The sequence below is a fragment of the Chenopodium quinoa genome, unplaced genomic scaffold, assembly GCF_001683475.1.
Source record: "Chenopodium quinoa cultivar QQ74 unplaced genomic scaffold, ASM168347v1, whole genome shotgun sequence".
Classification (NCBI taxonomy): domain Eukaryota; kingdom Viridiplantae; phylum Streptophyta; class Magnoliopsida; order Caryophyllales; family Amaranthaceae; genus Chenopodium; species Chenopodium quinoa.
The window spans coordinates 2,061,036-2,075,681 of NW_018744582.1; the positions used below are offsets into that span (position 1 = coordinate 2,061,036).

Sequence of the window (14,646 nt, forward strand, 5' to 3'; positions counted from 1 at the left end):
GTCGTAAGGGCCATCTCTTTAGTTACTGCTCCGCAATGGAAACCAAAAGGGCATCCCTCGTTCGGTCATACCCTCCTAGGCTGAGTCCTACACAACCAAACTAAACAAAAGATCAACAAAGTAGCAAAAAGGGCAGAGGAAAGGACATGTTTATGCTCTCAGTAAGCAGAGGAGGGTTTAATACAAGCAGTCGCAAGCTCTTCCCTTTCCTCACCTCTTTCTCTCTCCTCTCTTCTTCTTCTTCTTTCTCTCTCATGGCATTCTCACCTTCTAGGGTTTCCACCTTCTCAACTGGTTCCCCCATTAACGCTCAGCTCAAGCGCGTTGGCACCCACAATGGCAGCTTCCATTGCGACGAAGCTCTTGGTTGCTTCATGATTCGTCTCTCCGACAAATTTTCCGGTGCTGAAATTGTTCGAACCCGTGATCCCCAGGTGGGTTTGTATTAATTTTTCACTTAAACTCCTTTTTGGAATTTTATTTTAATTTGATTTTTACAATTATTTTGGGGATTTCATTTAAATTAATTAAAATTTTTGCAGCTTTTGGAGACATTGGATGCAGTTTTGGATGTAGGAGGAGTGTATGATCCAAGTAATGATAGATATGATCATCATCAAAAGGGTTTTGCAGAGGTTTTTGGTCATGGGTTTAATACTAAGCTTAGTAGTGCTGGTCTTGTCTACAAGGTAATTTTAAATTTAATTCAATTGTTTTAATCTGAATTTTGAGTAAACTTGATTTGAAGAATTGGGATTCGGTTTTTGAAGAAATATAGTTTTGATTTGATGTTTGTAATTATTTTAATGTAGCATTTTGGGATGGAGATAATTGCAAAGGAATTGAGGCTTGATGAAGGGCACCAAGATGTATTTCGGTTGTTTATTGCTGTCTATAGGAACTTTATGGAGGTTTGTACCTTTGCCTTTTATTAAATTTATAATTTTTACAGGCTCTATTGATCAAATATTGTTGAATTGTTGTTAACTAGTGATGTTTTGATTATGGCATTTCTTTTTGTGGAAGAGTTTTGATTGGTAAAGTTCGAGTTGCTTGTAGTGTGGAACTAACATGAATATTATTGTTAACTAGTGATGTTTTCCTGCATTAGATGTATGAAGTATTCATGTTGGTTATTGGTCATCCATTTGGATGAGATGTTGGAAATAAGTGTTCATACATCTATGTTGATTATGTGCATTGATAGTTGATTACTTTTGCTCCAAATTATAAGTATTAGATGGAAGTGTGATGCACGGTTTTTTCATCTAAGATTTTTAATTATTTGATTTATTGTAATTAATAATTTAAGTCAAAATTACAAAAGTTTAATATATTTTTTTACTATAATTTATAATGAATTTATTAAATATAAATAAAATGTAAATATGATAATTTTTTCTCTTATATAAAATTTTTAATGTGAAATGATAAATTTTTAATAATTTAAATCTTAAATCATTATTCATTGTTTTACCATATCTTTTATTTCGATAGAATCACCAACTTCGTCCACAACCAACCTATTACATCAATGGATAAATTGAACCGTGAAAGGTTAGCCAAACTGAAATTGATATAAATTAAATCTTTACATTTATATAAAATAACTCAATATATTTACCAATAAATGAAAATTTGTTGCGATATAAAATCAAATTTATGCATTGGAATTTTTTTATCATCTCTAAAAATAACCAAAGCCATCCATATATTAAGTATACAACATCGAATCGTATGTCATTACATAAACAAATAATCGTTAAGTATCCTAAATAAATACAATGCGACTAATAATTACAAATATAAATTTAAACATAAGATTTTAAAAATTACTAGGACATTGATGACCTAAAACTAACACAAAATTACTAATACAAAATTCGCTTGATGGAGTTTTGTATTGATACGAAATTTTATTTGTGTCGTATGATGTGTTAGATCTGCATGTAAAAAAACATTTAGTAAATAAAACATAAACATATAATCGTTGAGTATCCCAAATTAATACAATATAAGTAATAATTAGAAATACTAATTTAAACATAGGGTTTTAAAAATTAAGCTAAAAATTACCCGGTCATTGATGACAAAAAATTAACACAAAATTACTAACACAAAATTCGCTTGATGGTGTTTTTTATTAATACGAAATTTTGTTTGTGTCGTATGATGTGTCAATTTATAATGGTAGGTATCACAAATTTTAATTTAATTATAATTAACGAACAATTTGTATTTCTTATCATAAACTATCAAAATTTATCTTATAATGATAGGTATCAAACTTTATTATAAGCGTTTATCATTTAAATATTTTTTAGTATTTTTTTTTTTGGATTTTTTATACTCGTAGTATTAAATTAATAAATTTATCTTTTCCTATATTTTTACTTTATTTTTTTTCATTAAAATAATTTAATTCGTAGATTATAATCTACGTGGCATTAAAATTTAGATATATCAAATCTAATTCGTTACTTTTATCTAGGTGGCGACATAATTTTTTAATTCAAAAATAAAATACAAATCTTTCTTCTTATTGGTCGAAATAAGTATATTTCTTTCTTACGTGGCGCTCCGAATGCTCTCTAAAAATGCCTACTTTATTTATATATATATTAGATTAGATTAGATTGCTGTGTAATGCTCCAATTAGTGTACTAAGTATTTGTAATAATGTTCTTTTGGATTCTCCTTCATTAGAGTTCATTGTATTCAAGTATTGTATTTGCATAGTACATTTATTTTTCAATTTATTTTTCAAATTTTTTTTTATTATGTGTAACAAGTTCCAACTCTGCTAAGCTATACTGTTGTTAGTACACTGCATCTATTTTGGTTCAAATTTAGACGATGGAATTATGTGGCCATAGGGCTTAGATGATTTGGAGGTGGAGGCTCTGAAATACGTAATTCATGCCGTAAAGGAATTCTAGGAGGATGCTCCTTGTTTATCAGACCTATTGAGCATTTGTAAGATTCAGGGCCAACTCTGAGGTTTTCAGTCTTGGTTTGGTTAACTTGCTTTTGCTCCACTATGTTCTACAAGCTTGAGTGTGTATTTGAATTGGAATATGTTGGACAGAGGCTTGCTCTTTTTTTTTTTTTTTTTTTTTTTTTTTTTTTTTTTTTTTTTGGGGGGGGGGGGGGGGGGGGGGTTGTCTTAGTCTGCTTAACTTGCTTGTTCTCTAGCATGTTGTATTGTTTTACTAGCTTGAAGACTTTAAGATTGTATTTTGATTAATAATATGTTGGACTTAAGGGAAGAGGAGGATGAGAGAGGGGGGGAGCCTGGGGAGGGGGAAATTTACTTTTCAATCCTTCTATCGTTTGGAAGGATTCATCTCGCTTGTTCTCTAGTATGTTGTAGAGTTTTACTAGTCCGAAGACATTCAGATTTCAGATTGTATTTTGATTTATGTATGTTGGACTGAAGAGAAGAGAGGGAAGAGGAGGATTTTTTTTTTTGTTTTTTGTTTTTTTTTTTTTGGGGGGGGGTTTACTTATCAATCCTTCTATCTTCTGGATGGATTTATCTCATTCAAGAGGTAAAGAAAATGGAATTTTTTTATCACTCTCTCTAAATTTACATCCAGACATGGGAAAATTGATGCCTTTGACAAGCTGAGGTTGTATTGACTCATTTATAAAATATTCTGATATTGATGCAGGCTATTGATGCAATTGATAATGGAATTAATCAGTACGACACTGACCAGCCGCCAAGATATGTCAACAACACTCATTTGTCTTCGAGAGTTGGAAAACTGAATTTGGACTGGACAGATCCTGATCAATCATCTGAGAACGAAAATAAAGCCTTTGAGAGAGCAATGAATCTAGCTGGTCGCGAGTTTTTGGATGTAAGATTCTTGAATTGTAATTTACCCTTTTAATGCTTAGTTGTTGCCGCTTGCCCATTATGAAATATTGGAATTTGAGCTGTCACATGTTTCAAGTATGCTTTGACATTGAACATCTTTTGGCTATCAGAATCTCCGATCTCTTGCAAAATCATGGTTGCCAGCTCGATCCATTGTTGTGGAGTGTCTGTCAGCAAGAAAAGATGTCGACCCTAGCGGAGAGATATTGGTCTTGGATAGATTTTGCCCAGTAAGTAGTTCTACAAATCTTTATCTCCATTATCTATTACTTGCAAATAATCTGAATTTTGTCGTCATGTTGCGCTGATTCACAATTATGTCAATGGTCTGGATCAGCAAATAATACTCCTAACTAATACTTTGAGATTATTCATTTAGATGCAACCTGATCATTAAGATTTGATCTTATGAACATTTATTTCTTAATGATCATGAGTAAGTAAGTCCATCAACCCTGTGTTGCACAATATGTATGGGAGTTAAAACCCTTGGAGAGGAAACAGTGAGTAAGCTCCACTTCCCGCTTTAAGTGCTCATCAAATTTATCCCTGACCATTGTGATTAAAGATAATTACTACCATGTATCATGCTTTTTCCCTAAGAGTTTCGACTTTTAAGAGCACCTGAAATATTTGGCGACTTGGAGTCAATAATGCTAAAACAGAGTTGGCTTTGTTTAATCTTTCGTTCAATCCAAGTTCCTGTTGGAGAAACTTGTAGTCTAGATTTGAACGGTGGGAATTACTCAATTATATGTGAGCCATCACTGTCAAAAGGATATATGATGGCCTTGATTCGCAGTTGCACGAGTTCATTATAAAGGACCATAAACTAGAATAACTCTATTATGAAGCTGTCTTATCTTGAGCAGGAAAGTTCAGTTACAGAAAACTAGGAATTTCTATCTGATGTATGTGATGTGTTTACCTTGCAGTGGAAACTCCATTTATTTGAGCTTGAGCAGGAAATGAAGATTGATCCTCCCATCAAATATGTTCTTTACCAGGTATGGCAGAGTTACCATCTTCCTAAGAAAGTACTAACAATTGTTCTAGTCTATCCTTTGACTTGGCCTGCTGAACATTGCTTGATAATTATATAGAATTTGGTCTATATGAAATCACCTCTTTGGAACATCAAACTTTGTTAATAAAAATTGCTTTTCAAGTGTAAGTCAGGGTTATTTTAAAACTAATTCAGTCTGAAGTGCATTTTTAGTAATACTATTACTATTTGGTAGGATGACCGAAGCAAACACTGGAGAATCCAGGCAGTGGCAGTAGCCCCTGATAGATTTGAGAGCAGGAAGGCTCTTCCAGAATCATGGAGAGGTTTGAGGGATGATGATTTATCCAAGGGATGCGGCATCCCTGGAGGTGTTTTTGTGCATATGAGCGGTTTTATTGGTGGACATACAACCTATGAGGGTGCTCTTGCCATGGCAAAAGCAGCTTTGAAGTTGTGAGCTTGCAGACGTTTGCTTGCTAGATAAGGCAGATAATGAATTGAGAGAGTTAACAAATTTACTTTTTTAGCTCATGAGCCCACTTTTTTTTTTTTTTTTTTTTTTTTCTCCCATCATGATTTTGGGTTTAATTATATACTTGCAGTTTTGAATCTTAATATTGTTCTGAATTATGTGACAAAAGTAAACTGTTATACTGTTAGTAGCAAAAAAAACTACTAATCTTCAGAATTGTTTAGTGCATTGATTTTTTGAATCTTCAAATTAGAGAGCAATATATTTTGTTGCTTGATTATTTTTCCTATCTTCGCACTCGAAAGTGTAATGTGTATGATTGTTGTACACGCTTCATGAATTTCGAGTGGCTGCATCACTGCATGTATGGTTGATTTTGGGTCCTTTTTTTTTTTTTTTTTTTCTTCTTTACATTTTTAGCTGTTGTGAACCATATTGGGCTGTATTTTTTACTTCTAAGGTTTTTTACCTATACCCAGCTTGCAATGTGGATTGAACCTATATAGTGCACAGTAAGTAGTAAGACTGTCAATGACCCAATCCAAGAACGACCTGGCCAAACTTGAAGTGATCTAATTAATAGACCCAATTTAGAATTCGATTAGCATGACTCAATTTGATTAGGCCCAACTTGACTAAAACCGATCACATACCCGATTTTGACAACACTTTTTGTGACCAATAGAGCACACAAGCTATCATAGCCTCATTGGAGTTTTTTGCCGCTCCCCGCCCCCGGGTTTGTATGACATTCCTCCGGGTGAACATAGAGGTTAAATAAACAGTTCTAAGATCATTTCATGAAACATAAGAGATAGCAGAGGACAATGAATGAATTACTGAAAAACAAAAAGCGCAGAGAAACAAATGAATTACTCCGTAATAATCCGTATGTACCAAGGTTGCAGCAGATGCAGTGGCAGGTGGGGGTGTTGGCAGCACATGCTTGTCAATGTTTGCATCAGCCAAGCCACAGATAATTCCCTCGTAACCTGAGGTGCCTAATTCTTGCTTTTCACCATTTTCATTTTTAAAAATTTTACTCTTTCTTGTTCCTATCGAACTTAATTTTTTTTTTTTATTATTTATTTATCTTTATTAATGTTAATTATTTTTATTTTTCGCTCTTAAAAGAATAGTATGCGGGCATTTATACCTTTAAAATATTTGTTTATATAATTACCCTCATTATATTGCCAACTATTGAAAAGCTCTTGGATATGACTAACTATGGCGCGCCCGTTAGCCACCCTAGTTTTATGAAAAATTTGAATCCACATTTTTTAAATGAAAATCCTGATTGGATACAAACTAATACTAGTACTCCGTGTCTCCGTATGTAGTCGACTGTAGAGTAACCTTTTTGAGAAATATATACTTGGTACTCCGTAGTGTTTAATTGCTTGTTGATATCTCTGATGATTGTGTTTAGCAAAACTTTAATAAAAGGTCGCCCAATCAAACTCTAATTGTGTCTTAAACAAGTATTTATGGATAATAATTTGATATAGTTGTTGGCATAACCCTACTCTAATTGTAAATTTGTGGGTGTCAAATGTGCTGGTACAGTGATACACATCACACACATGACCCTTCTTTTCCTCCATTTCCTGAAACACGGTGTTCTGTTTGCCATTTTAATCTACTAATCAATTGATTATGCTTATTCATATACTTTTATTTATTTATTTATTTACTAAATACGAAATATAGAATTGTGAAATATAATAAAACCACCCCACAAAAGTGATTTCGTTGTTCGCAAAATCTCAGTTAAAAGTAGTTGCATGTTATTCCCTTCAGGCTTTATTGAACTCCTAAACACTTTTTTTTTTTTTTTTTTTTTTTTTTGAATAACCTTTTATTTGTAATCACTTTCTCTTGTGTGAAGAATGTATGTTTTGATGTATGAATTTAATAATTAACTTTATCCGAAAAGATTAATTATACTTTTAGTAATATAATTCTATGTCAAGTGACATTGATACCTACTTATCTTTAAGCAGAAATTTCACAAAAAACTAATTCTATACGCTAAGCCTAATACATCCATTCTATAAGTATGAAGATAATACATATCATTTCTTGTCTAATATCTCATGCAAGTCACGCAATCAAGTACAATAAGTCAACAACTCAACAGTTATTTTAGTTTATTAACAACATTTAATTTGACTCTGTTATTAAATCATTAAGTACATGATTTATGTTAACAATAAAAAAATGGTACTAATCAGAATTTCTTTAATTAATAAGTATACAGAGAATATTAGTATTACGTGCGTCTTTTGTCTTCTATCACAAGTGTGTTAAACTTACGAGTAATAAAGACTTGACTCACGTACTAAGGTTTTAAGGTTCGAGATTCAAATCTTATCAAGTAAGGATGTTTAAAGGTGTGGATTTTCTTAGCTTTCCGATCCCCTATTTATAAGTTTTTGACCTTAAATACTGAATAAAAAAACTATAAGTGTTAGAGATTTAATTCATACTTGCCATTTAAAAAAAATTAACAAGCGTGTTAATAGAAGTAGCCGGATACATTGACCATCATAGTATATAGGGTGTGCATGCATTATACTTGACACCATAATCTATAAATCTATAATCCCTTAATTATTTTATGATAAGATAGGTATTTTATTTTATGCAATGTATTCCACGTAAGTAATAACTACAACTAGTATAAACACCTTGAATACTTGACACCATAATCACCATTCTTTCTACTCCTCTATACCAAAGAAAAACATCCTCCTACATTCATAGTTTTTATACTCTATCATCAATCAAAAATGGCAAGCTCATCTTCTACTCAACATATTCCACGTCATCTCCTCAACCACCTTTACGGCGGCGGACCCACACCCACACCCACCTCAGCACCACCACCAACACCCTCAACCCTACAACCACCATCTCTCTCCTCCACGTCAGACTCCGCCGCAGCTGACACCCTCTCTCGCCTTCTCCACCGCCTCCCTCCTAACCTCTCTCTCCCCACTCGTCTATCTCCACGTGGCACTGCCAAGTCGTCATCATCATCACCACAACAACAACCTCTCCCTACACTTTCTCTCTCCTCCACATCATTTAGTAGTAGTCGTAGTTCGTTTGAACTCGGCTACTTCCAACTCACCCACCACTCTATCACCCCTCAACTCGCGGAGTCCGCTGAGTCGGACTCGCGTTCACTCTTCGAGCTACCACTCGACATTAAACTTAGCTCCTTCCCTGATGAATGGCCTCTCGGCTTCAACAACGACAACGACGATGATGAAGATGATGATCATAAAACGGGGTCGTTTTGCTTGGATGGAGAATGCTCTAGTACTTATAATACCGAGTTAAGTTTAGCAAGTTTGAGAGAGCTGACCCGTGAGTTGGAGAAGGTGGGGTTGGAGGTGGTGGAGAAGGTGGCTAGTGCAGTTGGGCTTCAGAACCCGTTTAGAGGTGGTGAAGAGGTGGGCCACAAGCCCAAACAATATAGTACGTTGATGTGGGTATCATCAACAAGATCGTACGGTGAGAAAGGGAGGGAGGTGTACCCGTATGTGGTGGGGTTGCAGTACCAGATTAGAGCAAGGAAGTTGGATTTGTTGTCGGATTCTGGTTCGGTCATTGTGGAGCCGATGGTTGGGTCTGTATTGGTTACGCTTGGTGACATTGCTCAGGTACATACGTCAAAATATTTTATTTAATTAATTATTATAATTGTTGTCAATTAGTGTATGTCATTTTCATTTATTTAATGTAATTCCACTTTAGCCAACTATGAATCCATGATTTTTATTGGTTATAATTACAATTACATGTTTATGACTAGCATCTTATTAATGATCAAAATAGTGGGATACAGATTATATCAGGCTATATTATTGTAGTTCAGTTGATGTTAATTTTTGTTAATAAGAACAAGGTATAGTATGATTTGTTAATTACACATTACTTTGTTGGGTGTGTTATATGATTTGATTTACAGTTGCAACATCTCTTGCCTTAAGAAGCCAACTATAAGTATTTACTAAAATGATACTCATATATGACAAATAACGTGTCAATTTATATTATTAATGTTTGATTTTTTTAAATTGGCTACTTAGGTGCATAGGGTCGTAATGTCGTATAAAACATATATCTTTAATGGGCTTCCTTCTTTAATTTAAACTAAGGCTAATAAGTTCAGGTTTCAATACAATGTATTAGTATTTAGTACCAAGATAAAATTAACAAAGTAAATAATTTTTTAGTAAGTATAGCTCTAATAAATTCAGCTTGTTGGATTATTCTAAAATGGTGATATGTTGATGTACTGTGATGAGTCTGTGACCAGATGATATGTTGTACGTACTCTGATTTTTACTGGTTGCAGAAAGGTAATACTCTGTACAGAGTAACTGGGTTAAACTTCCAGTACATTATGTATGTTCATAACAACTTTCAGACTAATTGACAATTTATAAAGAAAAACACACTTGGAGTACTTGCAAGTACTTGGAGATCAATCGAGTTTCATTACCATGGGTATTGACATGAGATCGAACGAGTCATTTGAAGTTTAGAGCAACTAGTGTTTTTGGTGATGATCCCATTCAAATCTATTGATTAGCCGTAAAACTATCAGCATGAGCTCTAGTTTAAATTGGACTAGTGTAAATGTAATATGGTAGAGTGTTACATTGGAGTATGAATAATAGGATAGCCGAGTTTGGACCATGATATGAGCGAGGGCAAGTCTAATGGTATATTGGTATGTATGTAAGTGATAGATAATGACTAGATACATACATATTTTTTGTTTTTTGAATAATAACTGGATATGTACTTCAGCACACTTAATTATATGAGCTCCCTCCTATCTATTTGAATGCATTGAAGAAATTTCCATGTAATTAGTCAAATAATAAATAAGTCAGGCTTACCACAATATTTTTTCTAGATATAGTAATATGCAAGTGTTTAAGGAAGCAACCTAATATTGATAGAATTGACAGGTTTGGAGCAATGGAAAGCTAAAGAAAGTGAGAGGAAGACCGGCTCCGGTTTTGGATGATGCAAACTCAAGCTTGCCTTGCATATCAATGACAGTGCTACTCACCCTTCCTCTTGAGAGCACTGTCTCACCCTTTTTGAACATCTTTAACAAGTCCATGGACCACAACAACCGCGAAAAGGAAACATTAGAACCAGAAGATGAAGATAATAAGGAAGGTGACAACAGTGATAATGATCTTCTAAGCATTGAGCCTAGTATTAGTACCAACCATGGTAATATTAATGATGGTAAAGAGGATCGGAGGGTATTTAACTCATTTTCTTTCGAGGATTATGCTTGGAGAGTTTACCATGAACGACTTCACTTTAAAGACCCTCTTGATAGATATCGCGTTATTGATTGATTCGGCCTACATTGTTCTTGGATCTACCTTGCATTTGCATGTTTTTTTTTTTTTACTATACAATTCGGATTTATTTTTTGTTCTTTTGATGGAAATAGGTACTACAGGAAGGCCTTGCTCTGTTTTTCTTTGGGAAAATTGGTTGTTTGATGATTCCATATGGTACTACTTGTACCAATATGAGATGAATTTGAAGTATAAGCATTTAGAAGCTGTTTTTTGCAAGTGTTTTTTTTTTTGGTGACAAAACCAAATAGATATTGTATTAATATTAGCTATTGTGTTCATATATGTTTGTCTTTGGCTTGTATGAACTACTTATTCTTTTTTTTTTTTTCCTTCATTTGATCAAATTGATAGCTATAAACTTATAAAGATGATGATCAAATTGATCAGGTGATTATCAATTTGGTGGCAACTGGTCACTCAGAAACAAGCTTCTACATTATTGATTTTTGCGGTTAAAATGCTTCGGGGTAAAAGCTGTGTTTCTTTATGGAGTATATATAAGTTACAAGCTACTCCGTAAGTACTAACAATACCTATCTTATTTTTTTAATATAAAATACCTATCTTATTAAAAACACTCTCTGCATCAAAAGCATGGTCGCCAATTCTTTTGTGATATTAAAAAAACACTTTAAAAAGGAAAAATAAGTCCGGATATATGAAAACTACAAAATTCTAAAATAATGTAATGGTTATTATAATTTAGTCCCCAACTAACATACTTGTATGTATTGGTAATTCCTAATAATCATGGTAATAGATTCATGTTTAGGTGAAAAGAATGGATGGTGTGTTTTACATACTCACCTCAACCTATTTGAACTTAAACATTTTTTTGAACATAACTTCACTGAACTAAAACTAATAAAAACTTATTTTACTTGTAGTTGAACTTTTGTAGCCTTTATTATATAAACTTATTTTTTTCTTCAACTTATCCCAAATTGAACATATATTGAAATAAGTGGATTAATTGAGGCGAATTAAACAAGACCTAAACATTAGGCTTATAATGTTACCCTTAATTTGGAAAAGGATGTTTCATATATGTCAATTTTAATGAACTATTTTCCTATCAAAATTAATCCCATTAAGTAATTCAATCTTATAATCCTAGGAATCCAATAATAGTTAATGACTTAATTTCTTCATTTACCTAAATCTAGCAACCACTAATCTGGTGATTGATTTAACATACAACTAACTATATTCTCTTTATATATAATGGATTTTCAATGTACAAATAATTTGCTTGCCTTGGAATAAAAGAGATGCAATACTTATCCTTAAAAAATTGAGAGTGAACCAAGTATACGAGGGAGTAAACAATAAAGTAGGCAAATGGTCGAAGTATAAGAAGAAGACATTTGTTGGTGTACTACTAGACTACGCATAGTTTTGAAAAAAGGTGTGGGGTTTTAGCTTAGTTTCTACTTTTCTCAAATAGAAAGCTACTCATTATTAATTAGTAATAAACTTAAGTTTGGTTAATTAGTTCCTCAACCTAATCATTTCTCAAAGCTTCAAGTGATTTTGACTAATGATGCCTCAACTAGCAATTAATAACGTTGTTTGATCTAATTAGTCTTTTTTGTATGTACTCTTTACTACTTATGGTATAAGTTGCTAGCTACTTGTGTACATTCTAAGCATAGTGTTGTAGTGGTAGAACACAAGTACAATGTACAAGTAACCAAGTAGTACTTGGTAGGAGTTCTATATTGTAGCTTTATGAAGGTTCAATCTCTACTAATGACGGTTTTTGGGATGACAATTTTCCATACCACCAAGAACTCCCATGTTCCTTAAGAGTTATTAGTCCATTAAAATCTACGAGTATCTTTTTACTATAACAATAACAGATTAGACCTAGTATATATATAAGTATCCAAAATTTTATGCTTCGTAATAAGATCTTCCTTTAGAATGTAATTTCTTTTCATTGGTAAACTATAAATATCTACAAATCACTTAGCAAATTGAAATATCAATTCACTTATAATTAGCAATAAGTACTTATTGGGATATACTTTGTGCTTTGTTTATTTTCTACTAGAAGTTAACACACTTGTACTCTTTGTATATTATGGAGTAGTATAATTAGATGACACTTGCCAAAATTTTTGACATCTCATCTCATTACAGACACGAAAGATGAGATGCATTTAGGGTTTTAGTTCTTGATCCCCGTGCATACAATTCAATAAAACCGGTAAGAAAGATAATTTTAATATGAGCATTTCATCCACTTCTATGTTGGCTCTAACTTTGATATGTATGTATAATTAAACAGACATTTAATGAATTACTTTAACTTAATAATGATCTGTCAACATAACATGAGTCATTTTCAAAAAAGAAAAAAAATATCAAAATTTTCCCAACACGAATTTAAACAAATAAGGATCTTTTTCTATGTTTTTTTTAAAAAATAAAATAAAGAAGGATGAAGTAAGGGTAATTTTCTTTCTCAACTTGGTGGCTCACATATATTTTAGAAATTTAGAAATTTTTTATCATTCATAAACATAAAATATGCTCATACTCATATTTTTTTATTGCCTTGAATAAATTTTAAATAATCCCCATATAATGTTTTAAGTTTGTTTACCTAAAACATTTAGGCCATCCAAGAAAACAAAACTAAAATTCAAGGCCCACAGTCTTGTCTTGTGCTATGCTTCACTTGTCATACTAGGCTCTTAATTTATTAAGGCCCACAGTCTTTAGAGCACCATTATTGGTGAACAAAAAAAAATGGTTCATGGGTCACTATCACCATTTCTCTCTCATCCACATCAACCCAACAAACCATTTACAATATTCACTCTTAACAATAAACACTAAACAATGGTTCATCATCAATACTCCCTACCCCACCTTATTTTATTTTTGTAAATATAATCTTTTTGTTTCATAATTATAATTTATTAACCGATGTCAATGTAATTAATTGACGTATTTAATATTTTAATCGTGATTACTAATTAAGAAATTATCGCGTTTTTTTATCAGCTTTTTAAAAATTTAATTCTTGTGATTAATATTTTTTAAACAACAACGCAGCTAATTTTAATTAACATAAAAAAAAGGAGGTACAAATCGTGATTACAGTTCTACAACTATAATCTAGTACATTTTATTTAAAAAAAAAAACACAACTACACATCGTTTTGTAAGATGTCCTTAGGGATAACCATTTGCTGTAAACCTAGTTGCCTAAGTTTTCGTTGTTACCAAATTTATTCCATATATGTTCGACCAAGTCGTTTTTTTAGCTGCAAATGAGTCTGTTGATCCTCAATCTCTGTTCTACGAGACAAGTATAAGCCGATATCCACAATACGATCAGTACGGTACTCGGTAGTGTCCTCATTAGCGTTCCTTCCAGCATTCATAAACTCATTGGTATTAACGTTATTTTGATACGTCTCTCGTTCATCTTCAACGATCATATTATGTATTATGATGCAGGCGAGCATGATATTGTGGAGTATGTCGGTATCCCACGCCAAAGACGGCTTTTTAATAATGGCAAAACGAGCTTGAAGGACCCCAAATGCACGTTCAACGTCTTTTCTTGCAGCTTCCTGGTGTTTTGCGAATAAACGATCCTTATGAGTTTGTGGACTCGTAATGGATTTCACAAAAGAAGCCCATCTAGGGTAGATTCCATCAGTAAGATAATACCCATTCGTATAATGATGACCATTGACTACGAAGTTGACAGGAGGTGTCCGACCCTCTAAGACGTCTTCGAACACAGGGGATCGATGAAGCACATTAATATCGTTGCAGCTACCTGACATCCCAAAAAACGAATGTCATATCCATAGATCTCTGTCCGCAACTGCCTCCAGTATGAGATTTT

General features: G+C 32.9%; 3 protein-coding genes across 3 annotated transcripts; 2 read left to right on the forward strand and 1 right to left on the reverse strand.

Moving 5' to 3' along the window:
• The first annotated feature begins 83 nt into the window (after window positions 1-83).
• Window positions 84-5,730, forward strand: LOC110699291 (UPF0160 protein-like). The gene is made up of 7 exons (XM_021876794.1): window positions 84-434; window positions 543-689; window positions 813-911; window positions 3,675-3,866; window positions 3,997-4,116; window positions 4,822-4,893; window positions 5,128-5,730. Exons 1-7 carry the CDS (start codon window positions 147-149, stop codon window positions 5,350-5,352), a joined length of 1,143 nt encoding a protein of 380 aa, XP_021732486.1. The 5' UTR covers window positions 84-146; the 3' UTR covers window positions 5,353-5,730.
• Window positions 5,731-7,967: 2,237 nt separating this feature from the next.
• Window positions 7,968-11,080, forward strand: LOC110699292 (2-oxoglutarate-dependent dioxygenase DAO-like). Its single transcript, XM_021876795.1, has 2 exons — window positions 7,968-9,041; window positions 10,362-11,080. Exons 1-2 carry the CDS (start codon window positions 8,163-8,165, stop codon window positions 10,764-10,766), a joined length of 1,284 nt encoding a protein of 427 aa, XP_021732487.1. The 5' UTR covers window positions 7,968-8,162; the 3' UTR covers window positions 10,767-11,080.
• Window positions 11,081-14,017: 2,937 nt separating this feature from the next.
• Window positions 14,018-14,584, reverse strand: LOC110699425. Its single transcript, XM_021876938.1, has one exon. It carries the CDS (start codon window positions 14,582-14,584, stop codon window positions 14,018-14,020), a length of 567 nt encoding a protein of 188 aa, XP_021732630.1.
• Window positions 14,585-14,646: the final 62 nt, after the last annotated feature.